Here is a 24,104-nt window from a genome sequence, read left to right as displayed (position 1 = left end):
AGGCCTCACTAAGTAGCTGAGGCTGTCCACGAACCTCCAACCCTCCTGTCTCAGCGTCCCAAGTGCTGGGATCACAAGTGTGCGCCACCACGCCTGGCCTATGCTTTTTGTTATTGCAGCCTAAACAGGCTAAAAAAGGGCATGATCTCAGCCTTTTCTTTTTTTCCTTTTCTTATTGTGATATTGGCAAGTAGCATTCTACCTCTGAGCTACACACCCAACCCTATTTTTTATTCTTTATTTTGAAACAAGGTCTCACTGAGTTGCAAAGGGCTCATAAGTAGCTGAGGCTGTCTGCGAACCCAGACCCTCCTGTCTCAGCCACCAAATGCTGGGATTACAAGCATACGCCACCACACCTGGCTGATCTCAGCCTTTTTAAAAAAGTCTTATCTGGGATGTCTGTCACCGGTGTGCAGAGCAGATGAGGACAGAACGCGGCCTGCAGCGGTGCCCTGCCGTGGCCCTGGAGCCCATACGGCAGAGCAACCCCGGGTGGGGCCGCCCCACTGCCCTCGTCCCCTCGGCTCCCAGTTCTCCGCAGTGAGGTGGTACAATCGCCAAGGGGCCTCCTGCCAGGTCTCTTGGCACTAGGAGCCCTGGTGCCTAGGGACAGCTATGGCAAGACCATTCAAGCGAGGCCGTGGGCCAGCAGGCTGCTCAGCGGGAGCCCTGGACAACTTAATGAGACCCTGTCTCGGACAATGAAAAGGGCTGGAGATGCAGCTCAGTGGTAGAGTGCTTGTCTAGCGCGCGGAGGCCCTGGGTTCACTCCCTGGCATGTTCAACGTCCCCACCCACACCAGTGAGGGGTAAGCAAGGGCAGTCCTTCAGCAAGAGCGCCGCCAGAGCGGGGCTGCGGTTCTCAGGACACTCATCAGCCAGGAAGGGGGCTCTGAGCAAGCTCAGGCCTGCTGTCCCCACCCAACAGCTCAAAATGGAGCAGTGCAGAGGTCACGGCCGAGCAGGCCCCATCCCAGGCCCCGACGGCCACCCCCTCCGCTGAAGGCGAACACACTGCACTCAGCAACCTGGAATTCTCCAGGACTACCCAGTGGCCGGCACAGCACCCTTGGTACCCAGGGACGTCCTCCCTCTGCGAGGGCCGACACTCCCGCGAGACTCCATTGGCCCCACAGGGACCAGGAGGGAGCCTCGCCAAGGGCCCGTCAGGCGGGGAGCAGTCCTCAGCGGCCAGAAGAGACCAGAGCAAGTCCAGCTATTCCTGGGAACACCTCGGCCATCTCGAGGGGACGGTGTCCAAAGAGGCCTACTTCCTGTGGGTGGACATGCGGTCACAAGTCAGGTACCAGACATGGAGCACCGCTCCAGACATGGGCCAGCAGAAGCTGGCCACACGGCTGAGGCCACCGAAGCCTTCCCAGAGACTCACCGGCTGCCGCAGAGGAAGAGCAGGTTCTGGACGGCAGGGACAGTGGAGTTGGCATTCTGGCCAGTGACCAGGTGGCGGTCCAGCACTACGTGCACAGCGTCAGGCTCGCTGGCTAGAAGGGGGAAGGCACTGGCCTCAGGCGCTTGGGCCCAGCGCCCCCTGCTGGGGCAGCGAGCACCAGGTAGGGCCCACAGGACAGCCTGGGAGGGGTTCTGGGTGGCTTCTCCCCAGGAAGCAGCAGCTCCCTCCCGTAAGCATGGGGGTGACCACTGGGCTCACCACTGAAGCTGGCACCCGAATCCTTCGCGAAGTCCTCTACCACCAGTGGCAGGCGGGCGAAGCCAGGCGCCCTGACCAGCTCGTACACAGAGGGCTGCGGGCAGAGGGGATGGAGCATGAGCCAAGCCACGTGGCCCTGGCAGCCTGCCCCCGCCCCTTTCCTGGAGCTGACCCTAAGGGCCAGCAGGTCAGGTCAGAGCACACAGACGGGAGCCTAACCACCATGTAAGAGTAAGGAGGCAAAGGGACGGGGCCGCTGCTGAGGGCAAGCTCACCCCGCCTCGCGGGTGCCACAGGAAGGACAAGCCCGCGATGGCTAAACAGGCCGGGCTCTGAGCATCAGGGCGCCTGGTTCACTTTGTCAGAAGAAAAGACCCCTCCAGGGCACGCCCCTCAGTGGGCTCCACCAGAGGGGCCGTGGCCCACCCCTGCCTTCAAACACAAAGCTTGGTGCCCGCCACATGGACGTGCCCTCAATTCAGGACAGACAAAGTGACCCGGGGATGGCAGTTACGGTACCCGCAGGAAGCTGCTATTGGCACCACCCAGCTGGGGACACTGGCCTATCCACTCACCCCTGTCAGGCTGTAGCCGTGGAACACCCAGGACCCATCCTCACTGGTGGCGCAGCACAGGGCGGCGACGCCATGGCCGACGGCACAGATGGGCTCTGAAAGCAGCAAGGCAACAGGGCCCTGGACCCGAGGCCGCCCACAAAGCCCACCCAGGGCTGGCTCCGCGGGGGCCTCAGGACCAGGCCTGGCCAGAACCCAGTCGCCTGAGGTCTGGGGGCCAAGACATGTGCGAAGGGAGGGGGCAGGGAGCTCTAGGGCTGCACCCCAGCCCCTTCAGATCTGGCTGCGGGGAGGGGGCTCGTGCAGCGGGCTGCCCTGGCTCCTCCCAAAGGCAGCTTGACACTGGTGGTATATTCTGGGGCAGAGGAGGTAGGGAAGAATCACTGCCTGTCCAGGCTCAGGAGGTTGTGTGGAGCCCCACCTGGCAGCACCCGGGTTCCTACTGAACGCTCTGCTCCAGCCAGCAGCCATACTCATGGTAAGCAACAAACCAGCCGGCATCCTGCCACATCCACAGCCCCAAGGCCCAGGAGGGCACAGTCACCAGCCCTGAGGAGCCCCCAGAGCAGGGATCAGAAGAGCCAGGTGCTGGGGACCACTCCTCCATGGGAGGGCAACACAGCAACCCTGCCCACTGGCCATGAGCTCACTGGGGCTCTCCTGCCTTCCTGGATGGCTAGGGAATGGCCTGGTGTGTCCAGCTCTGAACCCCAAGCCCCGGGCCCTCCCAGCACGGGCCCGCCACCCTGCACTGCCACGTCACCTACTGCTCTCGGAGTGGAAGTGCTGCAGGATGCGGGCCAGGGACCCACTGCTGGCCAGGTCAGCCAGGGCGCCAGGACAGCTTGGGATCAGAAGGGCATGGTACCGGGCACCTGGAGGGAGACCCAGACGGGGGCCGGGCGTCAGTCACGAGGTAAAGGTCTAGGGTAAACCCCCCGCAGGGACCTGCTGGGCTCCTGTCTGCCCTACTGGCCACGTGGCCAGTTGCTCTCCCCAAATAGGCTACAGCTGTGAAACCTCGCTCAGACTTTCAAGGGCAACTGACGTGCCCACCACCTGCCCCGAGGAGCTCAGGAACTCTTCCCCAGGATGTGGACTAGAGGCTCCCTTGGACGGCCACAACACTTCATGGCGAGCCCCAGGATGACTTCAGCGGCAAAGCAGAGAATGCACTGAGACCCAAACCCATGTGCAGTATCTGCCCTATCCCCAGGGCAAGAGGCACAGATGCCCAGCAGGGTGGGTCCCAGCCCACCATCGATGGACTCAAGCTTGGCGGGGCTGGCGTAGGCCTTGAGGCGGAAGTCCTGCACCCAACGTGCATTGCTCTCAGTCACATCCACGAAGTCCATGGCCTTCCCCTGTAGAAGCAGAGCCAGAAGGCCATGGGTCAGCACCAGGGTCATCCCTACCGCTGGCTCACAGGGGGCCCGGAACACAGAGGGGCAGGGCCCTGATGGCAGCCTCTCAGGACACAAAGACACCCGACATAACAGAGCCAACTTTGCTGGCTGCATGGGGCAGGGGCCTCCGGTGGCCACCGCATCATAAGGACGACCCTGTCCCACCAGTAGCCAAATGACGGGGCAAGGAAAACAGCTGGAAAAGGACCAGTAAGCTGGACTCCTATGCATGGTGGCCCAGGGCAAGCCTCCATCCCACCGGCACACCTGGAGGCCTCACCACACTGTCCATCGCACCCTGCTCCCTCCGGGTCCTCAGGCTCCTGCTTATAACGTGGCAGTAACTACCCCACTCCCCTTGGAGAGTTCACAATGAGCAAAATCACAAATAAACACACCCTTGCTCTGACTTATCTCTACCTGACACCCCATGGTCCCCATCATCAGAGGACCAAGAATTCCTCCCCACGCGAACATCTGTGCATATCCCCTGCACTAAGGCAAAGCCTCATCTCCCACTCAAAGATGTGCAAAAATGCAGATACAATGAATAGATTCTCCTCTCCACAATGGGATCAGAGCCCAGGAAACAAGACCAGGACTCCAGGATGTCATCAAGTCTGATCAGACCCCAAGCCAATTCTCTTGGGGCCACCCCATCTAGAGAGGGCTCCCCACTCCTAGGAGCAATGGCACTCTCTGGGCCTTAACCCTAGGAATGTCCACAAGAGGGGGTGGTTGGACTTACCCCAGGAGTGGCCACCTGCAGGTTGAAGGCGGCACTGGCCAGTGTGAAGCAGTGGAGGAAGGACTGGGCAGACACACCTGCAGACATGGGCTCCAGATAAGCACAGGCACCACGAGGCCAGCTGCCCTGGCCCCACTCCCACCCCAGGCCCCACCTCTCACAGCTTGGGACAGGGCATCAGTCCTTCAGGTCCAGGAAGCTGAAGCCAGGCAGACACGAGCAGAACACAGCCGGGTCTGTGCTCCGCCAGCCCCGGCCCACTGGCCTCAGACAGACCCAAAAGCCAACCAGCAGCTCTACAGCCCGAGAGCAGGCTCTCTCCCGCCGTCTGCCACCTTCACTTCCAGGCCCCCAGGCAGAACTGCAGGAAGAACCCAGGCCACGCCAACTGTCCATGGCATCCTCCCCTACAGCCACTACAGGCCTTTCCAACAGCAAACCAAATGTGCCGTCCCCATCCCCAACTCGTCCACTCGCAGAGCCACCAGGATCTTAGGTGCCCCACGCCAGAGCAGGGCAGCAGTGAGCAAGGCCTGTTCCCATGGTGCTGTGGCTGCGGCAGGGGCTACTAGAGGACTCGGTGTCCTGACCTGGGAACGGACACTCGGGTCTCCTCCTCCCAGGATCTCTGGGACTTTGCCACCACCGAGCTGTTCCAGCTCCTTTCTGTCCATCAAAGGACCTTTCAAAAGGAACAAGGTAACCCGGGCCTGGTGGCGCACGCTTGTGATCCCAGCATTCGGGAGGCTGAGACCTGAGGATCGTGGTTCGCAGACAGCTTCAGCTACTTAGTGAGGCCCTCTGCAACTGAGTGAGACCCTGTTTCAAAATACATACTAAAAATAGGGCTGGGGGTGTAGCTTGGAGACAGAATGCCTCTGGATTCCATCCCCAGTACCACAAAAGAAAAAATAAAAGGAACAAGGTCTGCTAGTCCAAAGGCTCTGGGTACACTGGCAGTCCTGCTGCCCACACCACAAGGAGCACACACCCACAGCGTCTTCTGAAGGGCCATAATGTCTTCTTTTCTTTCTTCATCTCTCTTTTTCTCCCCTGTGGTACTAGCGAGGGGTTTTCTTCCTTCAAGCACACCTTCAACCCTATTTTTTTTTTATTATTTGTTTATTTATTTTGTGTTATAGGGGCTGGAACCCAGGGGCATTCTACCTCTGACCTACACCCCCTGCCCTATTTTTTATCCTTATTTTGAGACAAGGTCTCACTAAGTTGCAGAGGGCCTCACTAAGCAGCTGAGGCTGTCTGCGAACTGCGATCCTCAGGTCTCAGCCTCCTGAATGCTGGGAATACAAGTGTGCGCCACCACACCCGGCTCTAATTGTTTATTTTGAAATAGAATCTCAACAAGTCACCGTATTGTGAAATAATTCATAATCACTGGAAAACGATCATGAATCACTGAAAAAGCAAGTTAATTCATAATCGCTTCAAAATGTTCACACACCAAGGAAGGCAGGCTTCCCCAACCTGCCCCCCCACCCTCAAATCCTCACATCTACCCCTCCCACCATCCTGTCCCAGCCTAGGGACCTTCCAGGGCGAGGCTGCCACTCCCCGTCCTCGACACGCCTTCCCGGCCTGGCCCTCAGACCAGAGCCTCCGGATACACCGACCCACGCCTCCAGGGTGAGGCCCTCCAGGAGTCCTCCCGCCTGCACCGGGGGCGCCCCTCGGAGCTCAGGAGGCCACCACCCCGCGGCTCCCGCTCCCTCCCCTCTCCCAGCCCGGCTCCCCCGGCCCCCACTGACCCTCGGCTGCCCACTCCCCTAAAGACCACGACGAAGCACCTGCTCACCCTGCCCCGCCAGGCACCGGGTCACCGCGGGGCCCCGGTGCGAGAGCAGAGGCGAGCCCTCGATGCGAGCCGGGCCCGGGAGGAGGGGACGCCAGGCCCGCGCCGCGCCGCCGCCTCCGATCCCCGCCGCCCCAGCGGCCCGGGCGGAGGACCACGGCCCCGGGCCCGCGGACGCCGACGTGGGTGGCGGCCCTGCGCCCAGCAGCCACCTCACCTTCGGGGGCGCCGCTGGCCACCAGGAGGCAGGCGGGCCGGCTCGGGAGCCGCTCGGTCGCCATGGTCTTCCGCAGAACGCCGCAGGGCTGCGCTGGGGCGGGGCTGCGCCGGGGGCGGGGCTGCGCCGGGGGGCGGGGCTGCGTGGGGGCGGGGCTGCGCCGGGGGCGGGGCTGCGCGGGGCGGGGCGGGGCTGTGCGCGGGGCTGGGTGGGCGGGGCTGCCCCGGAGGCGGGGCTGCGTGGGAGGGCGGGGCTGCGTGGGGCGGGGCGAGGCTGCGCGCGGGGCGTGCGGAGGTGCCCCAGGGTGCGCCCGGCCGGAAGCACTTATGTCACGTGGCTGGTGGCCCGGGGCGGAGCTTTGAGCGGTGTGGCGCATGCGCGTTCATCCTCAGCGCCTTTGCGACGGTGGCCCGCTGTGTCCGCAGCCCCTCCCTCTGTGGCCGAGCCAGTGATGTCCGAGCCCGCGGACCGTGCAGGCTGACTCGGCCCTTGGTAGTCCCCAGAAGCACCGTGCGGCTCTCGCCGTTGTTCTTTACCCGGCCTCCAGAGCTGCAGGGCAGAGCCAGGCTGCAGCACGGACCCAGAGCGAAGACCCTGTCCCCGAGCCAGCTGCCCAGTGGGCTTCCGGGGAGGCCGTGGCCTGTCCAGAGGTGAGGGGCGCGAGGCCGAGCGACGGAACGGCCGGCTGTCCCAGAATAGGCCGGCCATCTGAGAGGGGAGCTCTCCTCCGCAGGACAGCTGGGAGACGTAGACGATCCCTGGTTGCTCGGGTTTGGGATGAGCTCCAGGGAGAGTAGGGAGCACTTCCTGAGATGGGGACTTTTCCAAGGTGCTGTCCATGGGGAAAATTCGCGGTTGTTAGGCGCTAACCTCAAAGCAATCTTTTTTTTTGGTGGTACTGGGAGTGGAACCCAGAGGCTTTCTACCTCCGGACTATACTCCCAACCCTATTTTATATTTTATTTGGAAACAGGGTCTCACTAAGTTGCTTGAGAGCCTCTACTCAGGAGCTGAGGCTGGCTTCGAACCTATGCGATCCTCCTGTCTCAGGCTCCCAAGCGCGGATTACAAGCGTGCGCCACCACGCCCGGCTTTTTTTTTTTTTCTGGGGTGAACCCAGAGACACTCTACCTCCAAGATACACCCCCAGTCCTATTTTTTAAAATATTCTTTATTTTGAAACAGGGTCTCACTAAGTTGCAGGGGGCCTCACTAAGTAGTTTAAGGCTGTCCTCGAACCTGCGATCTTCCTGTCTCAGCCTCAATACTGGGATTACAAGTGTGCGCCACCATGACAAGCTTAGGGATTTTTTTGTTTGTATTTTGCAGTACTGAGGATGGAACCCAGGGCATTTTACCTCTGAGCTACACTCCCAGCCCTATTTTTTAGTCCTTTTATTTTTATTTCTTGTGGTGCTGGGGATGGAACCCAGGGCATTCTACCTCTGAGCTACACCCCCTATTTCTATTTTTTATTCATTATTTTCAAACGCCTCAGTAGTAGCTGAGGCTGTCCTTGAACCACCATCCTCCGGTCTCAGTCTCCCGAATGCTGGGATTATAAGCGTGCGCCAACTTGCCCAGCTTCAGGGGTGTTTTTTTTAAAGCCTGGGGTGGACAAGTAGTGAGATTTCTCATCAACTAGAGAGATCCTGTTTCTAAATAAAAGCAAAACAGGGGCCGAGTGTGTAGCCTCACACTGGGCTCAGTCTCCAGTGAGACACGCATGTACACAGCACTGTCTGCCCACCCCCCTTCCCTGGTCAAGCTGGGAGACCAGGATTTGGCCTGGGCCTGGGGCCCTTGCTGCCCGTAGAGTTGTTTCTCCAAGTTCTGCTTCAACTAAGGAAACTGGCCTGTTTGCAAACAGCCAGAGCGGCAGCGTCCAGGACAAGTGGCTTTCGTAGGCACACACCCCTCCACAGCCCCGGCCTCTGCCTCCTGCCCACCACCAGACAGCCAGGTGTATCTGCATTCACCCCTGCAGGGCCGCCTGTGAAGAGGCCAAGAGGGACCTGGGGTTCCTGGCTTTGGCAGAGCCAGGGTGGGGCCAGGCAAGAGGAGGAGATGGAGCAGCCTGGTCCTGGGCGGGCCAGGTCAGACACAGGCTGACCTAGCCACGTGGAAAGCTTTCGGAGTCTGGTGGGTCCCATCGTCCACGAGTGCTCATCTGTGGCCAGTGGCTGGGACAGAGGCTGAATGGTCCACCTGCTCCCCAGTGCCACCTTTGCTCCCGGGCACCCCTCACACACCAGAGCTGCTGGGCACAGGACTGGGGACAGGTCCAGAAGAGCCGAGTCTCCAGGTGCCCTGCCTGTGGGTGGCTGCCCGTGCTGCCTCCCACAGTGTTCTCTGGCTAAGGAAGAGAACCTGTGCAGCCTGTGCCCCTGGGAGATCACGTGCGCCTGGGGCAGAATGCCTGCCGGTGACCCACACAGCTGCACAGCCTGGGCCCCGGGAAGGGGCACAGACTTTGAGTCTGTCCAGAGCTTCGTGTTTGTGTGGGACCACCTTGGGCTCCCGGCAGGGGCTGGCCTGTGAAGGTGGTCCCAGTCCACGTGGTGTCCTCCAGGCCTGCGTAAGGGCAGATGTGCTAGCAGGGTGGTGCCAGCCAGGGCCTGAGCTGGCATGCTGCTGCCAAGACCCCAGGGTGGCAGCTGGCCAGGAGCCATGTTCCAGGTCCCACATTCCGAGCCCCTTTCTTGTTTCCTCCTGGGGTCAGTGGTAAGGCCAGGACAAGAAGACCCTTGAGGCCTCGTCACGTCGCCATGGAGTGGGGGACCACCCAGTGGTCTGTTGCTAAGCAGCATTCCCTGACCCTATGTGTCACCTGGTTCTGCTGCCACAGCCGTGTCCGCCCAGGGACTTCCACACCCGGGGGGGTGGGCCCCTGCCCCGTACCTCCCTGAGCAGCATCCTGCAGGGCTGACATCGGGTCCAGGCGTCAGGACACACCTGGCTATGCTGGAGCTGCAGCGAGGAAGAGACGGGCAGGAAGCTGCTCTCAGGGCAGACGTGGGGCCTCGCAGGCAGCAGCCCGGCTGCGTGGTGTCCCTGGAAAGGGTCCCAGGTCTGGGGCAGGATTCAGGGCCATGAGCTCAGAGTCCCAGCGGGTGCCTGGGGCTGCTCTTGTTCCTTCCCCTGTTCTGTTGAGCCTCCCCCCAGGGGCCCTTGCTCTGGTCAGTTCTGAGGTTCTGATGTGAGGCTCATGCATCTGCCCCAGGGTGGCCTGACCGCCTGGTGGACAGAGCCCAGCACAGAAGGTGAGGGTCTTAGGGTGGCTGCGCCCTCGAGGTGGTGTCTGTGGTGTTTGAGTCCCGGGACCACAGGGGCGCAGACCTGCAGGCAGCCATACACCAATGAAGGGCATTCCTTTCTTGAGAACTTGTTCCTGCTGGGCTCCAAGCTGCCTGGGGTCGAAGAACCACCCAGCCTGACCCTGCTGGGAAGAGCCTCGTCTGGGTCCTGGCATGCCAGCCACCCTGTGTGCTGCATCTGGTCTCTCCCCAAGAGACCTCATGTCTCCAATGCCCAGCCCCCAACTGAGGTCTCCTGATCATCACCAGGCACCTGAGTGGCAGCCCCTAGGCCATGTGTCTGGGGGTTCAAAGGCGCCTTTGTCTGTGGGGGATCTGCTGCACCTCGGGGGGCGCCGAACAGCTGGCCGCCCACTGGCAGCCGCCGTGCGAGCAGTGGTGTTTGTGGCCTGGCATGGGGTGATGTGGCCAGGGCCCAGGACGCCACGGACAGGGGCAGCGGGATCCAGAGGAAGGCGTCGAGTGTGCCTTCCGAGGCGGCTCTGGGTACTGTAGGGCTGGCAGGTGGTGGGCCTGATCTCCCTGCACACAGCCGGGCCGTGCACCGTGCACCGCCCCAAGTCACTCCTCCCGCCAGCATGGGTTCCCCGGCCAGGGCGAGGCGGGCAGCAGGCAGCTGAGCCCTCCAGTAGCTGGAGCTCTGCCAGAGCCCGGCACCCCAGTCTCCAGGATGCTCGAGAAGACAAGCCGCGTCTGCTCTGGGGAAGTGCTGCCCTTCTGAATTTTCCTACTTTCCAGATTTTCTTGTTGAACTCGACGGTTCATGTGTACTCTTTTATACACTAATAATTTTTACACCTGGCATGTGTTTAGACCTTATGTCATTCTGTAATAAAAATAACTTAAGACAACCCTGGGTGTCCCAGAGAACCTTCTTCCTTTGGGGAGAGTCTACATCATGCAGGTTCAGGCCCCTATAAGCAGGGTTGCACATCAGAATCCACTCTCCCTCCCCGGCCTCGGGAACCTTTGCTGCCTGGCTCTAGCATTCCTCTGGGGGCTGCCAGGAGCTGAGTGCCAGAGGGGAATTAGAAATGAGAAAACAAGAGGCAGGTGCTGCTCAGAGCAGGCTGTGCTGAGGAGTGGGAACGAGGAGGTGGCGTCACCATGCGGGCTGGTGCGGACCCTGTCCACCCCTGGGGCTGGGGCCATCCTGGGGGGAAAGGTGGCCTCCTGCAGCACAGGCCTCAGGTGCCCAGAGCAAGGGCCTGGCGTGTGGCTGCACGGTGGTCAGACCAGAACACGGCAGGGTGTCCTCCCGCAGGTGACCCAGTGGTGCCCACCCGAGGACCTAAGACCTCTGCTCCAGAGTGAGCACTCGCCGGCCCTCGCCCAGAAGGCCTTTGCAGTCAGGTGGGCGGCAGAGGCTTAGCAGGCAAGGTGTGCAGAGAGATGTGACAGGAGCTGACAGCAGGGAGAGGCAAACTCAGCTGAGCCCCAGCGGCAGGAACTCGGGTGAGTGCAGTCAAGCTGCCAGGAGAGGCCAGTGTTCTCTGTGACCCTGGCAAAGTCTAGTGCGCTTTGGCCCATCCCCTTGGGCCAGGGTGAGGAAATTGGCTCTCACGGGCCACAGTGTTGCATCCAGAGGAGCTGAAGACAGGCCTGTGGCCCAGGATGTGGCAGTCCCACTTCTGAGTACACTCCCAAGAGAAGAGGAGGGGTCTCGGGGCGGTTGGTGCGGCAGCAGCCAAGGCAGAGGCAGCCATGGGTCCACGGACAGACCAAGCCTCCAGCCACACGGTGGAATGATGCCCAGCCCTCACACTGCAACATAGACAGCTTGGGGGCAGTGCTCAGTGAAACAGGCCAGACAGCAAAGGGCAAATCCTACGCTTCCACTTCCGTGAGGTCCCCAAAGTTGCCGGATCCACGGAGACAGGCAGAGGACGGGGTGGCGGCGTTTAAGGGGTAGGGTTCCAGTGGGGAGGTGAAAGGGCCCTGGAGGCGGGCGGTGGTGACGGCTGTGCAGCATGTAGACGTGCTCAGGGCCCTGAGAGGGGCGCCTAACACTGCTGGAGATGGGCAACTTGTGTGTATCTTATCACAGTAAAGATGTGCACACAGTACCGCAAGTCCAGAAGAGGCTTGCCAGTGTGCCATCTAACAGACCTGAGGCACCCATCTGCCAAAGAAGAGGTTTCTTTGGGCTTGTGGTTTGGGGCTTTTCTGTCCATGCACAGCTGGCCCTATTGCTTGTGGGCCTGGGTTCAGGTAACACACCGTGGCAGGGGCACCTGGCAGAGCCAGCCTGTGTGCCCAGAGCCAGAGAGCCAGGAGGGGACCCAGTCTCACAGTTCCTCTCAAGAGCATGCTCCTAGCTGGGCGTGGTGGCGCATGCTTGTAATCCCAGCATTTGGGAGGCACAGACAGAAGGATTGTGCAGATTTGAAGCCAGCCTCAGCTACTTAGGGAGGCCCTTTGCAAATCAGTGAGACCCTGTTTCAAAATAAAGAATAAAAAATCGGAAGCCGGGAGTGGTGGCGCAGGCTTGTAATCCCAGTATTCGGGAGGCTGAGACCTGGAGGATCACGGTTCACAGACAGCCTCAGCTACTTAGTGAGGCCCTCTGCAACTCAGTGAGACACGGTTTCAAAATAAAGGGCAGGGGGTATAGCTCGGAGGTCAAATGCCCCTGGGTTCCATCCCCAGACCCGCAAAAAAAAAAAAAAAAAAAAAATTGGGCTAGGGGTGTCTCAGAGGTAGAATGCCCCTGGTTCGTTCTATCCTCAGTACCGCAAAAAAAAAAAAAAAAAAAAAAAAAAAAAAAAACAACAAGAAAAAACATGCTCCTGATGACCCAAAGGTCTCCCAGCAGGCCCTGCTTGGTAACGGCTGCGGAGACCAACCCTTTAACAAGTGGGCTTTGGGGGCATCCCAGATCCAAAGTATACACGGCTCTACAAGGATTTTCATTTCTGCTTTGTCTAAAATCGTGGAGATTCTTAAACAACGTGTATGTCCTTTAACAGAGATAAGTAGGAGCAGGAGCCCTGGAGGCCTCCCACAGCATCAGGGGCTGGGCCTGGAGCTGTGGTTAGGGAGGGCAGACTGTCTGCCGTTGCCTCCGCATCCCCTGCCCAGGTCCACTAAAAGGTCAGAAGTGCCTCTGTGGGATTAAGATGTGAGCCACAGGGAAGACAGTGGGTGGGGATGACCTGAGCGAGGTGTGCCCAGCACCTGTGGGCAGCCGTTCCCAAAAGCCGAGCTCAGGGTCAAGGGTGCTCCCGTCCTGGAGGCAGCAGGGACAGGGCGAGGCCGGGTGAGCCTGGGTGGGGCAGTCTTGGCCAAGGTGCAGGGGCCCGTTTGGGTATTTGCACCCTGTGAGGCTGTCCAGGGTTGTCTGGGCCTGGGGTATGCGGTGTGAGTAGTGGCTGCTCAGGGGTGGGCACTAGGAAGGCCAGAGAGAAAGACAGCTGTCCCCCACACAGCAGCTTCAAGAGGCCTAAGGGGCAGGCGGCCAGCCTGCTGTCTTGGCTGCTCCCGGGTGGGTCAAGGCTCACCAAGAGTGCTTCTGGAGCCCAAGAGGGCCTCTTTTCCCCAGTCCACTTGCTGACGGCTGGGCCAGTCAGCCACCAGGCCCAAGTGGGCTCCCTTGGTCTCTTCTGCACCCCTCAGGGATGGGGCTCCCAACAGAGAGGACTCAAGACGTGGCCACCAGCCCGGGCCCCGTGCTTTGCCTGCAGCCTGTGGACGTCCATCTGGAGTCAGGCTCCCAGGAAGGCCAGGTCTGGGTGCAGGTCTGGGTGGGACTGTGGGCAGACCCCACTGGGATCAAGGGCCTGGGCTTCCTATCCCCCACCCCCAGGAAGCCCAGGGTGTGGCTCTGTGGTCCCAAGATCCCCCTGCAGGAAGCCTCTGGCCCTCCCAGACGGCCGCATTCAGGCAAGGACACCAGCCTAGCCTTTAGACAAGTTTATTTCAGACTCAGCCTGCACTCAGGCCCAGGGTACCTGCAGCCACTGGCCGGGTGAGGGCAGTGTTCCCACAGAGCCCACTGCCTCCTTCTGGAAGCCTGCTGGCTGCTACCGCACCAGGGCAAGCAACAAGCAGGTGTGCTGCAGAGAGACTGTGCTGGAGCCCCTGGCAGGCAGTGGGCAGTGGGTGGTGGCCACCCCAAGAGGTTCTACTCTACCTGTTATTGCATATATACGCTTTAGACTCAGAGGACGCTGGGTGCAGGCGGGCGGTGTGGGGATGTCGGACGGGTGCAGCTGTGGGGCGGGTCCTCCATGCTCCTGCTGCCTCCCTACCAGGCTCTTGGGCAGGCCACGGTACAGCTGCACTCCGGGCAGGAAGTGGACAGGAGGTGTGGCGGTCCCAGCTTCAGGGGCTCCCCGGGCACAGGCTGGAAAAGGAACTTTGGGGAACCCCTCTGCAGATGGGGTGGCTCTGCGGATGTGACCACCAGCCTCTCCAGTCCCCTGCCTCGGGCCTGGGCAGACCCTCAAATGCACACCAGGAGGGATGGGGAGAGTGAAGCAGCCATGTCCTTCAGTGTCTCTGTGAGGACAAGGTCACCTGTGCTTTAGAGACCAGCCGGCAGGCACCCACACAGGCCTGTACCTTCCTCCCTGTTCCCCACTGCTTGGCCCAGGCCGAGCCCTCCGCCCAGCGTTCCACCTGCCCTGAAGCCCCAGAGCCTGGGAGGGGACTTGCTGGGGTCCACGGAGGCGGGCTTGCCATCTCTCTCCTGCCGTGAACGTGTAGGGCGCATGTGTATATGTGTGTGTGTGTATATATGTGACGTGTTTAGGTAGGTCTGTGGACTCGCATGCACTAGTCTCCCAGGTCTGCACAGTATGTGGCTCTGTGCCCCCCCTGGACATCACGCATCACTTTTTCCGGGCCAGGAAGGCCACACCGAGAATCAGGGCTACAGCTGCCATGGCGACACCCCCAGCCACCAGCAGAGGGGTCAAGTTCTCGCAGGGCCAGGGACCTCGGCCCCCTTTTTCCCCAGTGCCAGACTCGTCCTCCGCCCCATCCCCGGGCCCCTTGAGCTCTGGGGTCGCGTCAGGGCTGCTGGGGGCCGTGGGGGCCGAGGGAGCTGGCTTCAGGTTGCTGTGGTTGTTGAGCAGGGCGGGGTCTGCCTTGGCTGGGGTCTTCTTGGCAGGGCCCGGGGCAGGCGCTGCCGGCTGTTCCTGCTTCTCTGCTGGGGCCTCCTTCTTCACAGGCTTGGTGGAGGGGGCTTTCCCATCAGTAGCTGGGGTGGCCTTGGCCTCAGAGGTGGCCTGAGGCACCTTGGTGTCTGGCTTAGGGCTGCTGGCCGACTTTCCCCTGGACTCCATGGTGGGAGGTGCTGGCAGCTAAGTGGGGCGCGGGTGACAGGCAGGAGTCTGGAGCACAGTGTCTCAGGACAGCTTGCCTCTGGGCATTATACAGCCTGAGGGAGACACAGTGAGGCTGTGGCAAGGGATGGCAGAGGCCCTGCCGTGCAGGCCACGCCACACACCGCCTTGCCCACTGAAGACAGAGCGTTCCCTGGGCCCCCTCCCCACAGGAGGGCCCCAGACCTCCTCTGCCCCTCCAGCCAGTCAGGGCCTGGGGGCAGCAGGTGGGAGGTGGAGGGGCTGGAGGAGGCCAGCCAGAGGCCTCAGTCTCCTCAGCTGCACACCAGTCTTGCCAAGGACATGCTGTGTCCCGTATTGGGAGGGGAGCACCCAGCCCTGAGCCCGGAGAGGGACAGCGGTCAGTCACGGGACGGTGGGTGGGAGCGCTGCTCGGGCAGAGATTCACAGAGGGCATGCTGGGCGTGTCGGGCTGTGGACTGGCCAGGTCTGAGTGGAGCAGGGTGGGGAAGTGGGCCCACGCCCACCAGGACCACAGGATCCAGATGTCACAGAACCGGGTGTCTCCCCAGAGGCGGGAAAGGCATCTGGGCCCTTGGAGCCTCCAGGTCTGCCCCTGGCTCCTCGTGCCCTCTCCCCATACGGGCTCACCTGCGTCCAGCGCAAGGGCAGGAAGTCCTTGCTGAGCCCAAGGCTGTGCCCACCTGAGAGGGCGAGGGTCCCTGCAGGAGCCTGGGGGCACACAGCGGGGCTTGCGGTTAGGGCAGAGTGGGGCCCGGGCTGTAGCGCCGGTCCTACCCATCTCCTTAGCAGCCGGGTGGGGAGAAAACGGCTTGGTCCCCAGCCGCAGGGTAGGTCCTGCCTGGAGGGCCCAGAGCCACCTGTTTGCCTCTCCCGGAAGGGAGGAGAGCCCCACCTACAGGAAGAGGGAGCCGCTCAGGTTCCTACCCCCACCCCACCGGGCGCAGTGACCACGCTGAAGGTCACCTGAAGGTCACCGTGTGATGGGGTGTCCCGGTGAGAGGCCCAGCAACTGCCCTACTCCCCGAGAAGCCCGCTGCAGCGCCACACCTGCAGCTCTCCGCGGCCCTGGCTGCTAGAGTCCAGCTCTAAGGGTGGGAGGTCGGCTCCCCTCATTAATTTGGTTCCACTCATCTCCCCCTTCGGCCTCCCCTGCAATCTCCAGAGTCACTGGGCCTGGGAGAGCAGGGGGCCTGCGCCAACCCGGGTGACCTTCAAGGCCACAACACTGCTGCGAGCCCGCCAGACCCGCCCGCCCCTCGCCGGGCCCCGCCCGCCCCCAGCGGAGCCCGCAGCCTTACGATCAGTGGTCAGGCTCCCGGCTTGGTGCTGCGCGCTGCCTCCGCAGGATGACAGCGGGCGGCGCGGCGGTCGTGGAGGAGCGCTCGGGAGTTTCCCACAATGCACCGCTGGGCGCAGGACGTGAGGAGAGGCGCGGGGCGGGGCGGGCTGCGAGAGGAGGCCGCGTCAGCCGGCCCGGCCCCGCCCAGCGCCCGGTCTGCGGCGAGCCTGCTGGGAACTCTGAGGTCCCCGGAGCTCAAGCTGCCCTCCCGCACCCCCCGTTCGTGCCCGACAGTCAGGAAGCAGGGTCTCCGCTTCCTGGGTGGGCGCGCTTAGGTCTGCACGCGAGAGTTCTGGGAAGAGGGGCTGCCCTTCCCAGCCCATCCCCAGACAGACTCCCAGAGACGCTTCTACTTAGAATATTTATTTATCCTCTTACATGACAAGACACAAAAAGTTACAACTTCTTAAAACTCTTCAAAAGAAAAAAAATATAATTCTGTAAGCAGCAGCAGCAGCTCCCAAGGTACAGATATGATGGGAGGGGCAGCTCCCAGGAGCAACCGTGAGCTGGGCCCAGACCTGAGCCCCAGGTAGTGTCACTGGGAAGGGGCCTCCGTGGAGGGGCCGGGTTTGGGGACACAGCACCAGCACATCAGGACCAGTCACCAACACAATCACATGGCCGGGGAGGGCAGCAAGCCTGCCTCAATTCACAATACAGAGGTCTAGGGCTGGGCGGGTGGGGCCTTCTGAGTGTGGCCGGAGCCTAAGCAGAGGTCCAGAGTTGGGTGGGCCCTGGGAGGACTGGGGCGGCAGCTCCTGCCAATCCCCATGAGAAGCAGGTGTCCCACGTTTCATTCTGGCCCTCCGGCCTGCCCTTCCCCCTAGACAATCCCAGTCCAGGGGTGGGGGTCTCAGCAGAGGCCAGGCTGGTGAAATTCTTGGACGGGGTGAGCAGAGGGCCTGGGCTGGCACAGCACACGGGGCAGACCACTTGGGGAGGGGCAGCAGCACCCCCATTCTAGGGCAGGGCTGCCCCCATGCACACAGACCTCAGGTGGTGTGGCCCACCAGAAGGTCCCATGGGCGGGGGGCTTGCCCTGGTAGCCAGAACTCAGTGTAACCCCTGCCTGGAACTCCTAGCTCAACGTGGGGACCAGGGACACCAGTCCTTCTGCGAGGCTGGTCGCGGAGGCAGAGGGAGTCCTGGCCAAGGCAGGAGCAGCAAGAAGGGGTGGACGGATGGACCAAAGGACAGGCAGAGCCACGAGGGCGCAGCAGATTCAATAAATAGGTTTGTGCGGGTCCCCTGTGTAGACCAGGAGAGCCTGGAGACAGGAGCCAGTGGGCTGGGGAGGCCAGCCTGCCGGCCCAGGCCTGAGAGCCCCAGCCCAGAGACCAGCTCTGTCCCCGGGGGCAGTCAGGCCTGGGTCAGCGACTGGCTCGAGGAATGTACAGATTTCTGCATTTCACTTTCTACATAAATAAGACGTTGATCCCAATGGTTGTGCCTGCAGGACCCGTGGGGGCCTGTGTGTGCACCACCCACGTGGACCCTGTACCCCGTTCCCCTGCCCCCTGCTGATGAGGAGGGTCAGGGAGAGGCCTTCCATCACTCAGTCCTGGGCTGGCGCCCTGCTTGGGGAGGCCGACTCCAGCCCCCACCGCCTGGCTGGGGAGGGGTGGCCTCGGGACTCAGGCCTGGGGGCCCTGCTGCAACCCCAGCAGGGACTCGGCGATGCCCAGGAAGTAGACCACTTGGGCGATGCCAAACAGTGGGGCGATGACCAGGGCACGGCAGTAGGCGCCCTTCAGGAAGGCCGAGGGACCCTCATGCCGCCAGATCTTCCTGCAGGGAGGGGGAAGGTCAGAACGGGCACCCAGCCCCTGCCCCAGCTCACCCCTGGGACCTGGCCCACCTGGCACAGTCCAGAAACCCCGAGTAGGTGTCTTCGTTGACACCTCGCTGCAGCGACTGGAGCCGGGTCTTCACCACTGCAAGGGGGCGTGTGGGTCAGTGCACAGCCCCGCCCTCAGCACCCCCAGCCCCGCCGCCGGCGGAAGCACTGACCATCGCAGGGGTTGACGGCCACGGCGGCTGCGCTCCCAGCCACGCAGCCGGCCAGGAAGGACACGTAGAAGGGAGCCTTCTCCTCCGAGGCTGGGCGGCCCAACTGGTTCAGGTTGGCGAAAAGCGGGAAGTAGACGATGGAGAAGGGCACGTCCCTGTGGGGAGAGGGACGTGTTGGCCCTGCCTGGGGCTGGGGCCCTCCCCCATGCCCGCAGTGCCCACCTGAGCAGTGTGGCCCCCAGGCCCTTGTAGAGGCCAGCGATGCCACGGCTTCGCAGCAGGTCACGGGTCAGCTGGGTGGCTGTGGGCCGGGGAGCGGCTGGGGCCTCCACAGAGGGCTGGGCGCCCCCCTGGGCCGAGAGCTGGGCCTGGGCAGCCAGAATCTTCTTCTGGGCGGCTGGTGAGAAAGGGCTCTGCTCTTTTCTTGCTGGCTTGGATAGGGGCAGGGACTAGGGAGAGGGACAGGGCCGGCGCCGGCGGGCCCAGCTCCACCCGTCCCGCCCTCACCAATGCGACCGGCATCTTGCAGCTGGATCTTCAGCATCTCCATGGGGGTGGTCACGATCACCTGGCAGGTGCCAGCCCCGCAGCCTGCCAGCATCTCTTTCGGCACGGTAAGCTTCTGCCTGTGGGAGGGGGCGGGGGCTGCTATGAGGAGCAGGAGCCCCTGTCCCCCGGGATGAGACAGAAACTGCCTGCCACACCAGGGCTGCCAGCTGTGCTGGCGTACAGGGGATGGGAGCGATGGAGGCACGCATGGCCTTGGGGGGTACAGCCCCAGCCCCAAGCCATCCGGCATCAGGCATGAGCCAAAGGACAGGCGGTCCCTCGTGCAGGGGCTGGGGAGGGCAGTGGGGTCATCTCACACAGATGGCTTTGAGTGTCCAGAAAAGGGGCCACCCTTGCAGCCCCATACTCCGACGCTGGGGGGCTGGGAGTGCCCCCAAATCCTGGCAGCAGGCAGTGGCTGGGGGCCAACCACCCCTGACTCAGCATCCTCCAGGCCCAGCGGGAGCCTGCCCCACAGGTCGCGCAGCCCCAGTGAGGGGACCCACTGGCTTTGTCCAAGGGGCCACCTAGACATTTGTCTTGGCCACCCCGCCCCAGGACCTGGGCCCCACTCAGCCCACAGACCGAGCCCCTCACCCATCCTTCGACAGCTGATGGCGGAAGAAGTCATTGGCCGCCAGCTTGATGGCCTTCTCAGGGGTGACCAGGGTCAGGTTCACCGCAGCTCCTGGGAGGCATCGGGGGTCAGATGGGGTCAGGGGGGTGGACACGCTCGGAGGCCGGCCGGGAAGCTCTGGGCCAGCACTTGCCTCCTGGTTGGCAAAGCCCCACCCAGTTGCTCCCTGGCACTGCCTCTGCCCTCTCACCCACATTTGGGCGGGTGTGTGCCAGGTGGGCGGGAAGCGGGTAGGATAGGGGCCGCGCTGGCACCTCCTCCCTTCCTCCCTCCACCTCCATCTGTCTGTAGAGTCTGGCAAGAACAGGCCCACCCTGTGCCAAGGTCAGACCCCAGCCGTGTGGGCCTCCCTAGGCCTCCCTCCCAGGAGATAGAAAGCTCTGAGATGGCAGGGCTGGGCAGGCTGCATAGGTGGATGGCTGGAGGAGAGCTCTGTACTCAGGCCCCACGGCATCCTCAGGCAAATCCAGGCTCTGATAGCTCTCTAAGCGGCTTTGCACGATGCCCCTCCCCTTCCCAGTCTCCAGCGAGGCAGGGGAGCGCAGTCCTACCATGCGCCAGGTCCCCTGCCAAGGCCGCAGGGGATGCCACCCAGGCCAGCCCCACCCCAAGCCTCACCCCGGTACATGCCGAAGTAGCCCTCGGAGCGGATGGTCTTGACGAGGCAGTCGGACCTGCGGCGGGCGAGGGGCAGGGTGAGTGGGGCTGGGGGCCAGGCAGCCAGGCCTCCCTGCCCAGCCAGGGGTGCCCAGCAGTGCCCTGCCCTGGTCTGGCCGGGGTCCCCCGCAGCTCCCCTTCATCATGCGGGGGTGCAGAGTTGAGGGAGCCGTGTCTCTCACTGCTGCCCACCCCGGGCACACTCACATGCTTGTGTACATGCGCTGGCCATTCTGCTGGTTCTGCAGCCTCGTCTTGGCCAGGTCGATGGGGAACACGCAGGTGACCCCGATCAGCCCAGCGATACCGCCATTGATGAGCTTGGCTGGCAGGCTGCGTGTGCAAGGGCAGCGTCAGGACCCTTCCCCCCACCTAGGCCAGGGTAGGGTCCGGGTGGGGAAGGGGCGTGGGTGGAGTCTGACCTGATCTGTTTATCAGCCATTTAACTGAGCACGCCCAGGCAGGAGCAGGAGAGGTGGCCGCCAGATGGTGGTGGAGGAGGTGATGGAGAACGGGAGGGGAGGGCGGGAGGGGGAGGAGGCCCTGGGGTCTGAGTTTCAAGGTGTCAGTCACCACTTGTCCTGGAGGGAGAGAGGAGAGGAATCAGGAGGGTGGGGCCCTCCAGGGAAGAAGCCCCCTCCCTTTGCCCCTGGCTGGAGCCAACCTTGTCCTGGGGATGCGCAGGGGAGCGGGGAGGAGGTGCCGGCCACCTGGACCCATCCCTGGGGCCACCTGGTTTCCCCTAATGCCCTCCCCAGTGTCCTCCCAGAGCCCCACACATGCTCAGTACGCACACACTCACGCGCACATGCACACAGGGCAAGCTCCGGCTTTTAAAGGGCCAGGCACCACCTCTGGGGCAGTGGCATCCCGACCCTAGACTGGACTGTGGTGGTTGCCCCCCCCCCCCAGCCTTGAGCAGAGGCAGCTGGCCCCTGCCCTCTTCAGGATCAGGGCAGGCGTCCCCTCCCTGATGCCCCAGAATCCTCCAACTGCCCAGATGGGCTTCACCAGCCCAGGGACAGCTCCTGCCTCCCAGCAGGGCAGCCCCACTCGCCGCAGAGAAGCACCTACCCACGCCCAGTCTGCCGTCCACCCTCCTCTCCGCCCCCCCACGGTCTCACTCCCAGACACCAGGACACAGTGACCAGGACCTGGGGAAGCCGCAGCGGTGTGTGGCATGGGAAGGCATGGACGATGGCTGCCCGAGGCACCCTGGGTTGGTACCCATCTGCTCCAGGCTGAGGGGCCTTACCCATTAGCCAGCCTCAGCCCCCATTCCCCATGGGGGACAGTCATAAAAACTGCACTGTGGGGCTCCCCGCAGCCCCTCAGAGGTCAGCTGGGGTGTGGGGGCTGGCTCCCACCCAGGGCTGCCACCAGGGGCACACGGCCAGCTCACACCCTCGGCCCTCAGAGAGCTTGTGACCTTCACCTCCATTCTGCCCCCTGCCTCCCCAGCCAGACGCCCACGCTGGGTCCTGCTCACCCCAAGGTGCACACAACTCCTCCACCGCTCCAGCAAGCCGGCTCACCAGGGAGATAAGGCCCCAGCCAGGCAGGGGAGGAGGCGAGGGGCCCAGGGATTGGCCAAGGGGTGGGGCGGGGCGGGCCTGGGGGAGGCGACTTTCTCTTTCACTTCAGGCAAACTGGGGATCCCTGCAGCTTCGGGAGAAGGAAAAATCTGGGGTGAGACAGCTTCTGGGAGGCAGGGGACAGAGGGAGTCTGGCGGGCTAACCCTGAAGGCCGGGCCTCAAACCCACACCGGTGGGTTCCTGTCTGCAGCCTGTGGGCCAAGCCAGCATCTGTCTGGGCCCTGGCATACCAAGGCAGGCCCTCTGTGTGCACCTGCCCGTGCACCCTCTTGGCTGGGGGGCCTCTGTTGGGCCAGATGCACACAGTGACCCTCTTGCTGGTACTCCAGAAAGGGCAGCGATGGGCAGGGATGGGTGCCTGCGTCTCCGAGGGAGGCTGCCATGCACAGGCTGCTCACCTGGCAGGTCCAAAGGGCACGGAGCTGGCACTGCTGGCACCCTGTCCTCAATCCTCCCACCAGCATAACAAGGTCCCGGTGGGAGGCCTGCTTCTCCCCGCCCAGCGCCCAGCGGGGGTGAAGGCCTGACCTCTGAACCTCAGCCTGAAATCCCTCCCCGCCCCACCCTCCCGCTGTAAGTAAGCCACATCCAATCCCAGAGGTTGTCTCTACCCTGGGCAGTCACCAGGACCCCTCCTCCCCAGACCCCGTCTCCTCCTGCCTGGGATGAGGGACAGGACACAGGAGCGGGGCGGCCCTGAGGTCCCCGGCACTCCGGGTAGTAAGCGAGCATCAGAGCGGGCCGGCGGCCCGAGGGGCTCTGCTGGGGCTAGCCAGCGGGCGCCCTGGACTGGGCCCTCCTCCACCTTCACTCCCGGGCTCCACCCCTATGCACACAGCTGTCAGGGGCCTCCTGCACTCTCCAGGTTGCCATAGAAACCTGGCCACCCAGCCAGGCCACTGAGGCCCTAGGGCCAGGTCCGCCTGGCCGTCCCAGCCTTCCCCAGTCAGGTAAACTGAGCCACAGGTGGGCCGGGAGAGGGCAGGAAAGCACACAAAGGCTGCCCACAGGACCAATGCGCTCTGTGCCCGCTCTGGGACTCCCCGAGAGAGCTCGAGGCAGCCCCTCCCATCCCAAGCCAGGCTCGGGGCAGACGTCCAGAGTCCGGGCCGGCCGCCGGCTCCCAGCTCAGCCCCCCAGTCCCTCCCTCCAGGGCAAGCGCTTTCAGTTCTGCTGGCTGGAAGGGGTCTGCAAGGGCGAGGCACCGCATCCAGGAACAAAGGGAGAGCGAGCGCGGGCTGCCGCTAGGTCCCAGCCGGGCACAGGCCCCGCGTGCCCGTCTGGGCTCAGCCGGCCTTGCGGTCCCCCATCCAGGGATCGGACTCCGGCCGCGTCTGTGCTCCTGTCTGCGCCCAGCACGGCCGGGTGGGTACCACGTGTGTGCCCCGCAGCCTGGCCTCCAGCCCCAGGATGCCTCTCCGCGGGGACACGTGTGCGCAGGGAGCGCGCCCGGCAGACCGGGGCCGAGCACGGCCTCCCACACCCGGCGACAGCGGCTCGGAGCATCTGCCAGTCCAGGCCCCCCAGAGCCGCCGTCCCGGCACCCAGCACCTCCCCGGCCGCCGCGGCACCCCCGGGCCCCGCCGCGCTCGGGTGGGCGACGCGGAGCCGCCGGGTGGGCACTCACCGAGCTCGGCCGCCGCCGCCGCGCTCGCCTCCCCGCGGTGCCGCGCCGGCCTCTACCTAGGCGGGGAGGCGCGTCCGCTCGGCGCGCGCGTGCTCCGCCCCCGGCCCCGGCCCTCCGCGGGCTCCGGCTCCCCCTCCCGGCCGGCGCGGCCACTGCGCCCAGCCGGGCCACGACCCGCCCCCTGGCGAGCCCCTTCCCTGGTCTGAGCAGGTGGCGAGGACAGCGTGGATGGGGGGGGCGTCCGCGGCACAGTAGGCGCACAGTGGACTGAGCTGCCTAAGCTCCGGGACGGGAGACACACAAGCCTGTCCAGCTGGAGACTTTGTATCCACCCCTGCAGCCGCTACTTTGTAGAGCCAGCTTCTCTCCCAGCCAGGGAGGATCTGGACCCGCAGGAGACTCGGGCGTAGGGTGGGGAGGGGAGCGTGGGGAGGGGAGCGGGGGCAGCGGCTGGGCCTCAGATCACCTGGCCACCCCTGCCCTCCAACTGCCCTGCCGCCTCACAAATACACCAAGCTGAGAGGATGGGTGAACAGCTCAGATTTGTTGCACAGGGGCACCGTCCACACACGAGGGAGGCCGAGTGGACTCTGCCAGTCCACAGGGGCAGGGCAGACAGGCAGGTGGGG

The 24,104-nt window shown here is 63.4% G+C and overlaps 3 protein-coding genes across 4 annotated transcripts; all 3 read right to left on the bottom strand.

Annotated features, from left to right (window-relative positions):
* Positions 1-1,389: 1,389 nt before the first annotated feature.
* Positions 1,390-6,492, bottom strand: GATD1 (glutamine amidotransferase class 1 domain containing 1; the record flags this gene model as incomplete). Of its 2 annotated transcripts, XM_080697275.1 has the most annotated exons (7): positions 1,390-1,505; positions 1,673-1,766; positions 2,248-2,342; positions 3,015-3,122; positions 3,506-3,611; positions 4,402-4,478; positions 6,429-6,492. In XM_080697275.1, 7 exons carry the CDS (start codon positions 6,490-6,492, stop codon positions 1,390-1,392), a joined length of 660 nt encoding a protein of 219 aa, XP_080553401.1. The 2 variants fall into 2 exon arrangements, with proteins under 2 accessions (XP_080553401.1, XP_080553402.1); XM_080697276.1 differs by lacking the exon at positions 3,015-3,122.
* Positions 6,493-14,577: 8,085 nt separating this feature from the next.
* CEND1 (cell cycle exit and neuronal differentiation 1) lies at positions 14,578-15,033 on the bottom strand (the record flags this gene model as incomplete). Its single annotated transcript, XM_080712700.1, has 1 exon — positions 14,578-15,033. One exon carries the CDS (start codon positions 15,031-15,033, stop codon positions 14,578-14,580), a length of 456 nt encoding a protein of 151 aa, XP_080568826.1.
* Positions 15,034-18,033: 3,000 nt separating this feature from the next.
* On the bottom strand, positions 18,034-19,010 carry SLC25A22 (solute carrier family 25 member 22; the record flags this gene model as incomplete). Its single annotated transcript, XM_080690399.1, has 5 exons — positions 18,034-18,187; positions 18,258-18,333; positions 18,410-18,564; positions 18,632-18,806; positions 18,917-19,010. The coding sequence occupies 5 exons, from the start codon at positions 19,008-19,010 to the stop codon at positions 18,034-18,036; spliced, it is 654 nt and encodes a 217-aa protein (XP_080546525.1).
* Positions 19,011-24,104: the final 5,094 nt, after the last annotated feature.

Source organism: Muscardinus avellanarius, assembly GCF_963383645.1.
Source record: "Muscardinus avellanarius genome assembly, chromosome: 1".
Classification (NCBI taxonomy): Eukaryota; Metazoa; Chordata; class Mammalia; order Rodentia; family Gliridae; genus Muscardinus; species Muscardinus avellanarius.
This window is presented reverse-complemented; position numbering and strand designations above follow the sequence as displayed.